Source organism: Rutidosis leptorrhynchoides, chromosome 2, assembly GCF_046630445.1.
Source record: "Rutidosis leptorrhynchoides isolate AG116_Rl617_1_P2 chromosome 2, CSIRO_AGI_Rlap_v1, whole genome shotgun sequence".
Classification (NCBI taxonomy): Eukaryota; Viridiplantae; Streptophyta; class Magnoliopsida; order Asterales; family Asteraceae; genus Rutidosis; species Rutidosis leptorrhynchoides.
Window position 1 is genome coordinate 667,736,759 of NC_092334.1, and position 17,446 is coordinate 667,754,204.

Below are 17,446 nucleotides of genomic sequence, written 5' to 3' on the forward strand. Positions count from 1 at the left end.
AGATTAAGTCCTCGTGCTGAAAGATGTTTGGGGAAGAAACAGATGAGGGCGAATCTTGTGAGGGCGGACTGAGGGCTTGGGAGGGCACACCAATGCCAATGGAGCCCTCGAGGAAGAATGGTGAGGAAGGGGTTGAGGGCGGACCATTGGGAGTGGTCTTAGAGAGAGTAATTTCAAGATCAAAAGGATTGATTGATGCCACATAATTTAGAGGGTTTAATCTTTATTTAAGCAGATTTATTTAATTTATTTAAATAAATTACATGTGGACGGAAAATGTTTAGGAAGAGCGTAGGTAACGTACAAGACTAATAGGAGGTATAGATAGAGAGAGAGAGAGAGTGATTTTTATTTAGTCGGGGTTTACATACAAACATATAAAGTACGGTTTCCGAGTTAGGTTCCAAATTGAGTCAACCGATTGCGACTCGTACAATCTCACTTGCCAAAAAAACACAAATCCACCGAGTCAAAGAAACACAAAACTACTAATCCGATTCAATTCCTTTAAACCAATCATGACCGTCCATTTTTAGAATCAACCAATCGGAGACAACTACACGGATGGCAGTTAACTCTCTAAAAACCCGTTGCAAACACAACCACCACGTTTTCCCGTGTATATATAAAGACACACATCAATCACCTCTCAAACTTTTCCCCAATCTGAAACCCTAATTTCTAAAATCAACGAACCAGGTAATTTTCTGTCCTACGCGCTTCTAATTTCTAATTACAAATTACAATAATCAAATTGTTGACTTATTGTTCTAATTGTGATCTACCGCGGTTTAATTTCAGATTTCTCACTTTGAATTGCAATGGCTCGTACGAAACAAACCGCTCGTAAATCCACCGGTGGAAAGGCTCCTAGGAAGCAACTTGCTACCAAGGTTTGTGATACTCGAATCTAGATCACATAATTCTTTTATTTAATTCGTTTTAATCGTGTAACTTTTGATATGCTAGTATTTCATAATTGTTTTTTTGTTGTGGTAATTTGTTAGGCTGCTAGGAAATCAGCTCCAACAACCGGAGGAGTCAAGAAGCCCCATCGCTACCGTCCCGGAACTGTCGCTCTCCGGTGAGAATCCTATGTGTATACACATATATGTGTGTTTATTTGTCTATGCATTTTTTCAATGTGTATATATCTATGTTTTTTGAATGCTTACTTATGAATATGATTGAATTTTTGTTAATTCCGTTTCTTATTTGTTTCTTATTGCTAAACAGTAATCATGCACTGTGTCTTGTATGGACTTTGATTATCAATTTTAACTGCTTTGTATAATATCCGCTTAAGAAAATGTTATTGACTCAATTAGTAAATTATTCACGCGATCATCTGATTGTATATAGATGATAGGTCTCATAATGCACTTGATGCATAAAATTGATCAAATTTAGGGATATAGTCATTGCCTGTTTTTGAATTAGGATTTGAGTTGATGCTTTAAGCTTCTCGTTCCTGTCTTTGATGATACATTCATGAATACGAGTATTCTAATTCATGAATATTTATTAGGTATGTTTGTTAAAATTTGTGTGCATTTATCTGATTGAACATACAAATTAGGTATTACATACTGTTATATGCAGATACTATAATCACCATATTAAATTGTTGTGGACTTTGACTAGGTGAATAAATCTGTAAATTAGTCTAAATGTCGATGCATCAAATTGATCAATTTTAGGTGTTAAATTATGTTTGAGCCATGATCTTGTTCATTCTGATAACCGACTTTGACATGGTATTCATTTATAAGTTGTTTTCCAATATGTATATATATATACTTACATAATTAACTATATATTTATATTGATTGATTGCAGTGAAATCCGTAAATATCAGAAGAGTACTGAATTGCTGATCCGCAAATTGCCATTCCAGAGGCTTGTTCGTGAAATTGCACAAGATTTTAAGGTGCACATACATATCACTTGTTAATTTTGGCTTAGTTAATATGCTTTGAAATACATCTTAACCTGTAAATTTTGGCTTAGTCAATATGCTTTGAAGTACAACTTAACCTGATAGATTCTATTTCTTTTGTGTTATCGTAGACTGATCTGAGGTTCCAGAGCCATGCTGTGTTGGCACTTCAGGAGGCTGCAGAAGCTTACCTAGTTGGTCTCTTTGAGGATACCAACTTGTGTGCGATTCATGCCAAGAGGGTTACCATTATGCCCAAGGATATTCAGTTGGCAAGGCGTATCCGCGGGGAGCGTGCCTAAGTTTGGTAGTTATGCTGTATGCGTATTCTGTTTTTTTAGATCTTTGTGCAAGACTTCTGAATCTTGGTAACTTTTTTACTAGTTTTTGTGGTAATGTTTGGGCATAATACTTTGATATGAACCCTTTAATCGTGGTATGTATATTCTCTAGTCTCTACTACTTATGTGGTTCTACTACTTATGTGGTGTTTGGGCTTGTTATAAGTTTGGTTTCAATGGTAACATGTTTTGTTTTTGGAAGTGATCCTTTACTTTTCTCTTAGAATTTTTTTCTCTTCTAAAATAACGATAATAGTTAATATTAAAATTACGATACATTAATCTAATAAATGAAGAATCTTTAAAGCCGATACATCTAGGGATGGCAATGGATCGTATGTTGTCATATCTACATCCATATCCATTTAATTTCAGTTCATCAATATTAATATCCATTTAATTTCAGTTCATCCGTTCATATTCATATACAATGAATTAATCGGGTTAATGGATATTCTTTGGATATCAAAAGAAATGTTAATCTAACTACGATTTTATCAATTTCATTGTAATTATTTAATCTTTATGTTTTTGATTGTTACAAATGTTTTGATTGTAATTTGTTGCCGATTTTGAATTCAAATGAACAAAATACATTATAATTTTACTAAATTATATGTTTAAAAATTATATGTTTAAACTAATCTAAATACGTAACTTTGATTATTATTACTATCAATTTAAAAAAAAAAGTGAGACAATTTATATTTTCGTTAATAATTTAAGAATTTGTAGGTTATATGTATATGTACATCAATATGTAGAGGCATATGCTTATATTTTAATTTAATACGTATATATGTATATATAAATGTATTTCGGATGATAATGGATATATCCGTGGATGATAACTTGTCATCCATATCCGATTCACGAAATATTTAGATCATCCATCTTCATATCCATATCCGTATATCGTCCATTTACATCTTCCATATCCATTATAAATGGATTGGATCGGGTGGATGTCCATGGATGGAACATCCATAATCATCCCTAGATACATCCATATCCAAACAAAACGTGTCCCTAAAAGTGTATGTTAGACGAAACTCGAAACTAGGCCTAGGAAACTAACCGAGCTATAACTGAAAATTAACACCAACAATGCCAAATGGGCACAACAAAAAACATAACACCAACACCACCAAATAGGCACAACAAAACAAATATAGCATAACTAGAAACGGACTACGAAAAATAAAAAACGCAAGCAAACACACATTGTATATCAAACACAAGAAGAACCCAAATAAAGATGCCGAAATTAACCGGCATTGGAGACATTCTTCCAGTTCCTTTCAGCCGGCCTTAAAGTCATCTCGTCAAATCTTATCAATATGAATGACTTTGCTATTCCGATTCGGAAAGGAATAAGTCAAGACGTTGGAAGATTTATCACTAATAAAAACACCCGACGATTGGGAATCACTCCACGACAACATTCTTTGGAAAACTTCACATTTTGCTTGCCTTTTGTAGATCTTTGTTAGACCAGTCTGATGGTGTCTGTTATATCACATACAGTTTATGCACTTTATGGCCAAAAAAGTGCAATCTGCCTGTGACTAGGCAATGTCATTTTCTGACAATTTTTAACTGTTGTGTAAGTTTTTTGTGTCAAATATTGAGTTGGATGATGTGGTAAAATCTGATAGGAAATTGGGTGAAAAAAATAAATTAATAATAAAAAAATAATAATAATATTAAAGTTATGATTGGTGGTTTTATCCGTGACATTTCGTTCAATTTTCGTCACATTTGTGTAACGATTCTCACTAACGGATGTTAATTTCGCTAGTTTGTGTCAAACCATGTCCACCTCATCTCACGGATAAAACCAACACAACGATATATGGTCTTACTGGTAGAGGGGTAGATCTTCACTTTTCAAATATACGGCTTGCTATTTTCCATCTAATGTTATTGGTAGATCGAGTGGAAAGGATTAGTCCTATTTTTTTTTTTTTTTTTTTAAATTCTTCGTCTGTGGCTTTACTTTTCGTTTGTGGTCTTTACTCTACCATTTCTACAAAGTTATTGGGACCAATACTTTTCTGGTTATTTAAGATTGTTGGTTAATTTTTCATTTTCTTCTAATTTATGAAAACTCATACGGAAACGAAACGTTTTTAAAAGGAAAACGTTAACTACCCCGAGAGGTACAAAAGGAAACGGGATGAGGCTTGAACCTAGAAAGCTACAAACGAAACATACACTATCTATAACCGAGTTACAACCACAAAATCAAAAAAACCTACACAAACCAATGAGCCTTGCAATTGCAACTATGAACTAACAATACCGACCAAACAAAAGCTAAGCTACTTCCAATTTATCGAATCAAAACATAATAGGCTATCCAAAAACGAAGCCAACCTAAGTAACTAGCTTATTAAGTTTGTTGTTGACCGTCTCCCGACGAATATTCTTACCAAAAGATTAATGATCTTATAGCAATCTAAGAAACTACCTTTTTTATGTTTGCCGTTGACCGTCTCCCGATAAATATTCTTACCCGAAAGATTAATGATCTTATAAGATAAGTAAGGACGTTATGTTGGGAAATTACGGCCTCACTAATTCCCAACAAACGCCCAATGAATAACAGTAAAGAAATAAGAACAATCCACAACACAAGAATTTAACGTGGAAACTCCAAAACAGGAGAAAAACCACGGGCATTCAAAGAGAGAAATTCACTATATCACAAATTGTTACAATGACATAGACGACTCTCTTAAGCCAACTACACTCTCCAAAGTATTTAACTAATACAACTCTCAAACAAGGGTAAGAAAGAAAGAAATAATCAAATACTTAAAGTGTATTGATTGGTGCAAGTTGGAAGTATGCCCATGACCCCCTTTTATAATCAAGTCATCCACGCTTTTCAAAAAAAAAAAAAAAAAAATATAACCAGGTCATCCACTTCGAACTTCTTTCTCTCACCGATGTGGGACAACATCCTTCACTAAGCAACCATATCAATTCTTCTAACCAAAATCAAAACCACCACGTTAGAAGACCCGTCACCAATCAAGGTCGCCGTTGAAGGAGCGATCACACCACGGTTTTCAAGCTCTTGAAAAAGCCAACACGCAAGGACGTTAGAAGATTGTTGGTTGATACCTAACTTTAGAAGCAACAAACAAACAACTGATTTGATTACGATCATACGTACTAAATATTGAATTGTGTTAACATTAACAGATCAACGTAATGATCAAGTTAATAATGCAATTTAAATGTAACTCATCCACTTAATTAATGTTAGCCAACTTTAAAACGAGTAAGGTAGACGAGCCAACATAATAAATGATGAGAAGTGCCACAAAACAATTTTTTTTTTTTTTTTTTTTTTTTTTTTGCCGAAAATAATGAGAACTTTATAAAAACGGAAAACGTGTTCGAAAAGAAAACGAATTCAACGAGAAGTACAAAAGAGGAACCCGATGAGGCTCCTATCTAGAAAGCGGCTAACTATCGAACTATTTATACCGAGCCTCATCTTACCTAAACCGATTCAAAACCCATAAACTTAAAGCAAACTAGTACAATGATTACGAATACAAAAGAATATAACGAGACATGAATTCGATATACAATTAAGGTAGACGAGCCAACGTAATAAACGATGATAAGCGCTACAAAACAACTGATAAATCTAACGAGTTAAAATTCGAAGATGATTAGGACACTTTTATTAATGCCCGCCTTACTATGCCCTTGCACTTTCTCTCGGAGGCGGCAACGTTAGCAACTTGCCCTCATCATGTTCTCATTTACCACCATGAGTTTGTAACTTTATATATATATATATATTCAAAATCATGTAAATATAAGTGTTCTCAATGGTTTCGTCTTAGTCCTCCAGGACTAGATGCCACATCAGCACTTACTTTTCAGGACTAAACCCTCCCAACAGTTACAACTTTCTTCACGGGACCCACATTTAATTATTATAACTAAATTAAAAATACTTTTATTATTATTTATATTAATATTATAATTTTTAATTATTATGAATTACATTAAACTAGATATAATTTAAAACTAAAAAATTAATTTGATTAATTATTAAAAAGATAAAACAAAATAAATATGTACTGGGTATACAACTAAATATTTTGGTGGACCCCACTGATGTGCGAGCGGAGGCGTACGTGATACTAATATTGTTTACTACGAAATACTACGAAATATGATACAAATTTTATTAATTTACAGATGAGATATAACTAAACCTTGCTACAACACTATAGGCAGTGTACCTAATCGTAGAGTAGTGTAGTTTTTAGTAAGTCCAGTTCGTTCCACAGGGAGCTAGTGATTACGTACTATATTTTTAACAACTATATTTATACAAAATATATATAATTATATATTTATATATAGTAATATATAAAAAGGGTTTTTACCGTTTAATGACCGGTTTGTCGATTTTAAATAAAGCGCAAAGATAAATGACGATAATTAGAATGCGTAAAATAAATAACAATATTTAAAGTTGCGATAATTAAAATTGCGATAAGAAATAAAATGACAATAAATAAAATGACAGTAAATAAAAGTACGATGAGATATAAAGTAACACAATTATGCTTATTTAAACTTCCGTAACCATGATGTTTGACGTTTTGATTTTAATTTATTACTCTGGGTTAATCATCATTTGTCCTGGTTTATTTGATACCTATCTGGGTTTTGCCCATAATAGTCCATTGGTCATAATTATAAAATGCTCGTCAAATTAGCCTTATTTCCGAAGTCAAATATTCCAACTAATTAGGGATTCAAACTGTAACAAAGTTTTAATACTTTGTTAATAATTACACCAGGTTATCGACGGCGTGTAATCAAAGGTTTTAATACTTTGTTAACAATTACACCAATTACCTTTGTATGTAATCCACCACTGTTTTAATGAGATATGAATATTAATTTACCCACTTGATCAGAATGAATAATCAATTACCCAATCCGAATAATTAATTAAATGATTGTAAAAGATGTCGTATAAACGTCACTAAATAGGACATCCATAATCATTTAATAATTATTAGATTAACTAATTTGAAGATAGGTTTGACAGATTCCAATGAGTTGTCATTCGATTAGACAATACCCCCATCTATTAATAGTCCATAGTCCAATGTCCACAAGTGTCGGTCTTTTGTCCAAACTCTAATTATGGTACAAAATCCAATAACACCGGTTTAATATTTAGTCCAACATTACGATTACTTCGACTTAAATAAGCATAATAATAACTTAGCTACGAGACATTAATTTAAAAAGGAAGAACATATCTTACAGTGATTATTTATCGCGTAGCGTTACCCGGACAGAGTTTCGACTTTAAAACCCATAAAACATTTCTTACAATAACCTTATTATTATTAACTTAAATTAAAATTATAATTATTAATATAAATATGAATTACAGAAAGAAAGAAAGAAGAGTGTAGGTGTATGTTCTCTCGTCCGAAAACTGGTACCTTTTATAGATGTTTTCTGATTTTGAGACCCATGCGATCGCATGGGTTCCCTTTGTTATTTCCATGCGATCGCATGGACAGGCTGGCCAGCACCCTCTCTTGATTTAAAAGTGGACTGCTCGTCTTAAAATAATATATAATATAATATATATAATTTTGTATAATTATATATATATTATATTATATTCTTGTGCATAGTAGACTTGTAATTTTAGCTCCGTTGAGTCGTACGTTGATAGTTGGTTCATATCTCAGTTCCGGATTTTCGAACGTCCTTTCGTACGCGTAGATATCTTGTACTTTGCGTTCCGCGACTTGTACACTTGTCATTTTTAGACGTTTCTTATCAATAAATTGAACCACTTGGATTGTATCTTGTACATTTGAGCTTTTTGGTCATTTGCGTCTTCAAATCTTCATTTGCGTCTTCAGTCTTCACACTTATTTATTTAAACGAATATTACTTGAAAATAGAACAATTGCAACTAAAAACTTTACATATTGGAAGGATATTGATACTAAATATATGTTCATTTGGAGCACTATCAAATATCCCCACACTTGAACGTTGCTTGTCCTCAAGCAATACAGAACTTGAAATTAAATTACACTTCACTCGAATCACTTTTTTTTATTCTCACACTTTATACATCAGTGATTTTGATATAGCGGTATAAACAATGATAGTAACAATGTGGTTTACAGTCCCACATGACTATGAAAATGTAGATCCTTTAAGGAAATTGGATCTTTATGAAAACATTTGATCTTTTGAAAACTCATTCTAGTTTTTACCCTAGATAAGTTTTCCGGAATAACCCTTCACCGGTGTTTGCAAAATATTTTTGTGGGTTTTGTGGGTTTCAGATTTTAAAATTTTAGTTCAAAACTTGCGGTTTTGTGTCACCCACTTGCTAATCCTTGTATTAGGAAAGCACACGTCCAGTATACTTGCTCTGTATATTATCTTTTGGTAAACTACCGTCCGGTTGTAAAGGAAAGCATTGAACAAGCAACTGTTAAGGCAATGTCTAATGACATGTAGATATTCATGGTCCAAAAACGTATCGGATGCAATTACTATCCTTTGTAGGAGAAATAGTAAAGATCACCCTATAATTTTTCGGTCTGGTACTAGGTCTTGTATTCGACCATGCTATGCAACTACCGTTTTTACGATTGACACCTGATTTGGTTCAGGTGATCTAATGAATTCCGATGAATTCTTAGGATTTTATGTTCAATGGTAATGAACGCATTGAAAATAGGTTTTCAGAAAACAAATCGGTTTTAATTTGATCAAAATATTTTCTCGTTCAAGCTCGAGTTTAGATATCATTGAATTCCATGAGTTTGTAATTCTCAATCTTTAAGGTCAATCTCAAGGATTGAGTAATATTAGGCTTAAAATCTGATTTTTAATCTTTAAGGAGATTATCCTTTTCTGGGGGTCTGATTCATTAGTCTTATCAAGCTAATTTGCACGGCGCCCTCCCCATTTTACGAGATAAATCCTTCTTATGGTTAGGATAAATCTGACCACTTGGCGACCCTGTTTGATGCTGAGGTCCGTGGATTTCCTGCTGATTTTAGAGATGACTTTTCTAGATTTTTCGTCAACCTACAGCTGGTCTAGACGACAACTTCCTGACCTAAATCAAGAAGCACGTGTCTTTTTCTGAAGACTTTACTTCATTTTAATGATGAAATTGATTCATCGTGTAGATCCATCTTTTCATTCAAATATATTACAGTAAATCGGGTAAAACTGATTAGTATCGTTCAAAGCAAAAGTACATGCAATAATCTTGTACAAAATATGTGATATATGTTTTAAAGAACTTGGTAAATTCTTCCCACACTTAGCTTTTATTTATTCTTTTCTTTGCCTTTTTATTCTCCTTTATTCAATTTTAAATGAATTCAAATGTTTTGGGTTGTTTCTCAATTTATATTCTCTTCGAGGCAGGGGTGTTCATCGGTTCGGTTTTTGGTTTTTCGGTTTATTCGGTTCGGTTTTTTCGGTTTTGAAACTTATAAAATCAAAACCGAAAACCAAATCGAAACCAAATTTAAATATCAAAACCATAACCAAAACCGAACCAAAAACCGAATTTAATTTCGGTTTGGTTTCGGTTAAAACCGAAAATTACTAAAAATAAAAATCTTAACCAGCATAAACTTACATATAAATTAGGAATAACGGTTGTGGAATTAATTTAAGTATACATGGTATATAACATGTTTATTGTTTAATAAAAATGTAATAATACAACAAATATAATATAAATATATAAATATTATAATTATAAATATGTTTTAATATGTTATTAATTTGAATTCGGTTTTTAATTTGGTTTTCGATTAACCAAATTTAAAATTTTCAAAACCAAAAACCAAACCAAAAACCAAATTACGGTTTCGGTTTCGATCGCTCTGAAAACCGTTTAAAAAATTTTATTTGGTTTTTTTTGGTTTGGATTCGATATTTGGTTTATCCGGTTTGAAACTAAATGGTGCACACCCCTACTCCGAGGTAACAATAATTTCGGTATTATTACTTAATTTTATCGTTCATAAATATGTATAAACATGATTTTGAGTTCATTTAGTTGAAATTTTTTCAAATTTTCACAAAATTTGACAATTAAACTAAGTGTATACCCGAGAGAATTTATAACCCTTCCCCACACTTGAGATCTTGCAATGCCCTCATTTGCAAAAAATCAGTAAAAATTCAAATTCATGAGGGTGATTAGCGTAGAAAAATGATTAAAAATACCGAGTTTGCAAACATATTGTTTAAATCACATTTGATATTTTACGTCTTGCCGTTAAAATTAGTAACTTTTGCTGAACTTAATGTCAGACTTTCAAAGTGCACCGTTTTACCCTGTTTTGTATATAACATAAAATACAAACATATATATACATATTTTTGAAGTTTGGTATATAACCCCACGTTCATATAATATTTTTGGCATACTTTAGATCAATAATACTAAAATAATGATAACAAAATTTTTCGCCCCGCCCTTGGGTAAAGCAATTTCGGTTCTATGCACGACGAATTTTAGAAATCATTTTTTTAACTTAATGAAATAAAGTAAATTTTGTTTTTAAATTCACACAAAACTTAAATTTAAAATGCGTATTAATTTCATACAAAACCTACAAAACAAAAAAATTCAGAATGGGGGGAGAAAACTAGTTCTTTAGAGTCTATTCTCGAAACTACACGAGAACAGAACAACTAACTCTAGACAGTATTTTCTTTTTAGAACATTTGAATCTCCCCACACTTAGGTAGCTGTGGTGTCGAAATTGTGATTAACTTCGTCGTCAATTTATTTTGGACCATAATCAACTTGCATATCTGTGACTTTTGCTTTAAGCCAGTGTCCGGCTTCTTCTGTATCATCTACAAATTCAAGTAGTTTCGCCTTTTCTTTAGGCGACAGATTGGATACTAACCGGTTACATAACTTAAAGTTCCCCTTAATTCTAGCATCGTAAACCCGTTTATAAAGTTTCTTCACTGAACTGTTAATAACAGGGTCATTTAATTTTGTAATCAACAACGGGGTTCTTTGTTATCAAGTCATCATTAGGTGTTACTTCATCTTCCCCACACTTAGGCGTTTTATTATTGTTAAGCACTACCGTTGGAGTAGGTAAAACAATATGGTTTTTACCAATCGTCTTTATTGGTTCAACGGTTTTGGTTGGTGGAGATTTAGACTTTCGAATCACAAAGGTGACCGATTTGTCACCATCACTAAGTGTCATTCTACCCTCTCTTACATCAATAAACGCCCCGGTGGACGCTAAGAATGGTCGACCTAAAATTAGAGGAATGTTTGAGTCCTCTTCTATGTCAGTGACAATAAATTCGATTAGAAAGGTTAAATTACCTACTTGAACGGGTAGGTTGTCAACAATTCCAACTGGGTGCTTAATGGTATGATCAAGGAGTTGAACACTCATTTTTGTTGGACTTAACTCACCTACTCTTAATCTCTTATATAACGAAAGAGGTATAACACTCACACTCGCACCTAAATCTGCTAGTGCATCATACATGACACAATCACTAAGTAGACAAGGAACAATAAATTCACCCGAATCACCCAACTTGGGTGGAGGCTTTGGTGGAACTGTCTTCACTGGGTTTACTTTTACGATTTTTGTTTCTTGCATTTTCTTATTCTTCTTCTCTTTCCAAAGGTATCACAAACTTTATTACCTATCATTTGCTCATACTCAACTCCTTTTCTTGGAAACGGGATGGGTGGTCTGTATGGTGTCACCACTGGCTTTACATACTCGGGTGGTAGTGGTGGTGTAACTTCTTCATTGTTACTCACATCTAAAACCTTCCCATCTTCTGGTGCTGGTTTTTCAGAATTTGTTGACACCATATTAACATTCTCATTCCGAGGATTTACTTCATTATTACTCAGTAGCTTTCCTTATTCCCTCTCACTCATCATGCTAGCAAGGGTACCTACGTGTTTTTCTAGATTCAAAATGGAAGCTTGTTGAGTTCTGAATGACTGGTCAAACCTCTCGTTCGTTTGGGTTTGAGTTGCAATAAATTGTGTTTGAGATTCAACTAGCTTTTGTACCATTTCTTCCAGATTTGACTTTTTCTCTTCGGTTTGTTGTGGTGGTTTATACAAGCCAGGTCTTTGTTGATTGAAACTGTTATTTTGAGTTGGTTGTTTATTCGGACCTTGTTGATTATACGAGTTATTGTTGGGTCCATTTGGATTGTAAAGAATGTTTTGATTTCGATTGAAGTTTGGCCTTGGCGGTTGATAATTATTTTGATAATTATTTCCCAGCCTTTGGTTCATGTAGGAAACTTTCTCACATTGTTCCATCGTTTGTTCAATATGACAATCTTTTGTTAAGTGTGGTCCACGGCATTGCTCACGACTGATTCGTATTGCGTGAATATCTTTAGTCATCTTTTCCATTCGTCTTTCGAAAGCATCTATTTTTGTGGAAACGGAATCAAAGTCATGGCTAGAATCGGCTCTAGCCGCTTTAGATGAATGAAAGATATCTTTTTCCTGGTGCAACTCATGAGAGTGGGAGGCTGTATTATCAATTATCTTGTGAGCTTCGGTTGCGATTTTCTTCATAATGGAACCACCAGCTGCTGTGTCGATGTCTTTTCGTGTGGCGACGTCAACGCCTTTATAGAAGATTTGCACTATTTGAAAAGTATCTAAACCATGTTGAGGACATCCTCTCAACATCCTTCCAAATCTTGTCCACGCCTCATATAACGTTTCATTTGGCTTTTGCACGAACGTGGCAATTTCTCCTTGAAGTCTCACGGCTTTTGATGCTGGAAAGAATCTTTTAAGAAATTTCTCAACTAAAACATCCCATGTGTCAATCGCTCCTCCAGGTAACGATTCTAACCAATCTATGGTTTCTCCTTTTAAAGTCCATGGGAACAACATAAGATAAATAGTTTCATCCTCAACTTCTCGGATTTTAAATAGATTACAAATCCTATTAAAAGTTTGAAGATGTTCGTTTGAATCTTCTTTTGTTGTACCACTAAATTGCCATTGATTAGTGACCATGTGTAGGATTTGTCCTTTGATTTCAAAATCTGGCGCATTAACATTTGGCTGAGTAATGGCATGACCTTGGCCCGTGCGTATGGCTCTCATTCGGTCTTCCATACTTTGAGGTTCCGTTTCTTCCATATTTGAATTTGTTGAATCCGAATCACTTGAAGATTCTGGTTTAACTGTTTGTGGTTCAGGAGGAATGATTAGTAGTTTAGGATCTTGGAATTGTCCTTGAATATCCTCCGGGTTCTCAATTGTGAAGTTGAAATGTCCCGTTCATATTGATTATAAACGTTTCATATTAATTGACTTCGTTGCGAGGTTTTGACCTCTATATGAGACGTTTTTAAAAGACTGCATTCATTTTTAAAAGAAACCATAACCTTTATTTTATCGACAAGATTAAAAGGAGACACCATAGATTATCAGAAATGATAATCTAAAATTATCACACTTACACACTACCAATACCTATTAGTTTACAATATTAATATGTTACAACAAAGTAAATCTCGAATGCAGTTTTAAACAATATTATACAAGCATGCTGACACCAAGTCTTGTCCATATATTAGCATGCAACAGCGGAAACTCTTAATAATCACCTGAGAATAAACATGCTTTAAACGTCAACAAAAATGTTGGTGAGTTATAGGTTTAACCTATATATTTATCAAATCGTAATAATAGACCACAAGATTTCATATTTCAATATACATCCCATACATAGAGATAAAAAAATTTATATGGTGAACACCTGGTAACCGACCTTAACAAGATGCATATAGAATATCCCCTATCATTCCGGGACTCCCTTCGGACATGATGAATTCGAAGTACTAAAGCATCCGGTACTTTGGATGGGGCTCGTTGGGCCCAATAGATCTATCTTTAGAATTCGCGTCAATTAGGGTGTCTGTCCCCTAATTCTTAGATTACCAGACTAAAATGGGGCATATTCGGTTTAATAATCCAGCCATAGAATGTAGTTTCATTTACTTGTGTCTATTTTGTAAAACATTTATAAAACTGCATGTATTCTCATTCCAAAATATTAGATTTTAAAAGTGGGACTATACCTCACTTTCACAGATTTTTAGTTCGCCGGGAAGTAAGACTTGGCCACTGGTCGATTCACGAACCTATAACAAATATGTACATATATATCAAAGTATGTTCAAAATATATTTACAACATTTTTAATACGTTTTGCTGTTTTAAGTTTATTAAGTCAGCTGTCCTCCTTAGTAACCTACAACTAGTTGTCCACAGTTAGATGTACAGAAAAATTAAGCAATATATATTATCTCGAATCAATCCACGACCTCGTGTATACAAGCCTCAGGCTAGATCACAACTCAAAGTATATATAATATTTTGGAATCAACCTCAACCCTGTATAGCTAACTCCAACATAACTGCATATAGAGTGTCCATGGTTGTTCCGAAATATATATATATAGATGGGTCGATATGATATGTCAAAACATTGTATTCGTGTCTATGGTATTCCAAGATTAATAATATATTAGAATACATGTATAATACAATATGAGTTAGCTAGGATATGATTAATATAGATTTGTTACCAATTTTCACGTAGCTACAACAAGAAAAATTATCCAATCTTGTTTTACCCATAACTTCTTCGTTTTAAATCCGTTTTGAGTGATTCAAGTTGCTATGGTTTTATATTGAACTTAAGTTTATGAATATAAACAGAAAAATTATAAGTTTATAGTCGGAAATACAGATTACAAGTCATTTTTGTAAAGGTAGTCATTTCAGTCGAAAGAACGACGTCTAGATGACCATTTTGGAAAACATACTTCCACTTTGAGTTTAACCATGATTTTTGGATATAGTTTCATGTTAATAATAAAAATCATTTTCCCCGAAGAACAACTTTTAAATCAAAGTTGATCATAGTTTTTAATTAACTAACCCAAAACAGCCCGCGGTGTTACTACGACGGCGTGTATCCGGTTTTACGGTGTTATTCGTGTTTTCAGGTTTTAAATCATTAAGTTAGCATATAATATAGATATAGAACATGTGTTTAGTTGATTTTAAAAGTCAAGTTAGAAGGATTAACTTTTGTTTGTGAACAAGTTTAGAATTAACTAAACTATGTTCTAGTGATTACATGTTCAAATCTTCGAATAAGATAGTTATACATATATGAATCGAATGATGTTATGAACATCATTACTATCTCAAGTTTAGTAGGTAAACCTACTGAAAATGATGAAATAATAACTTGAGCTTCAAAGGATCTTTGATGGCTTGGAAGTTCTTGAAATAGAATCATGATACAAAAACAAGTTCAAGTAAGATTATTACTCGAATTAAGATAGTTATAGTTATAGAAATTGAATCAAAGCTTAAATATGAATATTACCTTGATTTAGAAAGATAACCTACTGTAAATAACAAAAGTTTCTTGATCTTAGATGATTGCTTGGAATGGATTAGGAAACTTGGAAGTAAACTTGTAAACTTGAAAGTGTTCTTGATGTGTTCTTGAGTAATTATTTTTATGATGATTATAGGTAATAATCAAAGCTTGTATTTGATGATTTTTGTTGAAAAATAGTAACTTAGACATTCATGGAAGAGTGTGTGTGTTTTGAGAGAGAATTGGGAAGAAAATTGGAAGTGAAATGGAGTAGGTGGTGAGTGGTGAAGGTGAGTGGGGTTAAAAGGAGTTCTTGTTTTTGTTTCCTTGCTCATAAGTCATGCTAGATGTTAAATGATGGTTCCCACATGGTTAGGTGACTCACATGGACTGCTAAGAGCTGATCATTGGAGTGTATATACCAATAGTAAATACATTTAGAAGCTGTGTATTGTACAAGTACAAATACGAGTGCATACGAGTAGAATTGTTGATGAAAATGAATGAGGATGTAATCGTAAGCATTTTTGTTAAGTAGAAGTACTTGGATAAGTGTATTGAAGTCTTTCAAAAGTGTATGAATACATATTAAAACACTACATGTATATACATTTTAACTGAGTCGTTAAGTCATTGTTAGTCGTTACATGTAAATGTTGTTTTGAAACCTTTAAGTTAACGATCTTGTTAAATGTTGTTAACACATTGTTTATTATATCTAATGAGATGTTAAATTATAACATTATCATGATATAATGATGTATTAATATATCTTAATATGATATATATACAGTTAAATGTCGTTACAACGATAATCGTTACATATATGTCTCATTTTGAAATCCTTAAGTTAGTAGTCTTGTTTTTACATATGTAGTTCATTGTTATTATACTTAATGATATGATTACTTATCATTTAACATGTTTATATATAGTGTATCAATATCTTAAAATGATTCATATGTAATTAGTAAGACGTTGTTATAACGATAATCGTTATATATACCGTTTTCAAGTTTCTTAATTCAATAGTCTCATTTTTATGTAAGTAACTCATTGTTAAAATACTTAATGAGGTACATACTTATCATAATATCATGATAACTATATATATATATATATCCATATGTATGTCATCATATAGTTTTTACAAGTTTTAACGTTCGTGAATCGCCGGTCAACTTGGGTGGTCAATTGTCTATATAAAACAAATTTCAATTAATCAAGTCTTAACAAGTTTGATTGCTTAACATGTTGGAAACACTTAATCATGTAAATATCAATTTCGTTTAATATATATAAATATGGAAAAGTTCGGGTCACTACAGTACCTACCCGTTAAATAAATTTCGTCCCGAAATTTTAAGCAGTAGGAGGTGTTGACGTATCTTCTGGAAATAAGTGCGGGTATTTCTTCTTTATCTGATCTTCTCATTCCCAGGTGAACTCGGGTCCTCTACGAGCATTCCATCGAACCTTAACAATTGGTATCTTGTTTTGCTTAGTCATTTAACCTCACAATCCATTATTTCGACGGGTTCTTTGATGAATTGAAGTTTTTCGTTGATTTGGATTTCGTCTAATGGAATAGTGAGATCTTCTTTAGCAAAACATTTCTTCAAATTCGAGACGTGGAAAGTGTTATGTATAGCTGCGAGTTGTTGAGGTAACTC

The 17,446-nt window shown here is 32.9% G+C and overlaps 1 protein-coding gene and 1 non-coding gene across 2 annotated transcripts; both read left to right on the plus strand.

Moving 5' to 3' along the window:
• Positions 1 to 580: 580 nt before the first annotated feature.
• Positions 581 to 2,482, plus strand: LOC139893905 (histone H3.3). Its single transcript, XM_071877106.1, has 5 exons — positions 581 to 699; positions 802 to 893; positions 1,008 to 1,084; positions 1,840 to 1,930; positions 2,071 to 2,482. Exons 2-5 carry the CDS (start codon positions 822 to 824, stop codon positions 2,239 to 2,241), a joined length of 411 nt encoding a protein of 136 aa, XP_071733207.1. The 5' UTR covers positions 581 to 699; positions 802 to 821; the 3' UTR covers positions 2,242 to 2,482.
• Positions 2,483 to 13,019: 10,537 nt separating this feature from the next.
• On the plus strand, positions 13,020 to 13,126 carry LOC139894930 (small nucleolar RNA R71). The gene has a single exon (XR_011775405.1). It is a non-coding gene; the product is annotated as a small nucleolar RNA R71 (small nucleolar RNA).
• The last annotated feature ends 4,320 nt before the right edge of the window (positions 13,127 to 17,446 follow it).

Excerpts from the sequence above, each read along its gene's own strand:
- LOC139893905 (XM_071877106.1), top strand. The coding sequence starts at position 822 with ATGGCTCGTACGAAACAAACCGCTCGTAAATCCACCGGTGGAAAGGCT. Across the intron at positions 894-1,007 it reads GGAAGCAACTTGCTACCAAG|GCTGCTAGGAAATCAGCTCC; the intron begins GTTTGTGATACT and ends GTAATTTGTTAG. Across the intron at positions 1,931-2,070 it reads AAATTGCACAAGATTTTAAG|ACTGATCTGAGGTTCCAGAG; the intron begins GTGCACATACAT and ends GTGTTATCGTAG.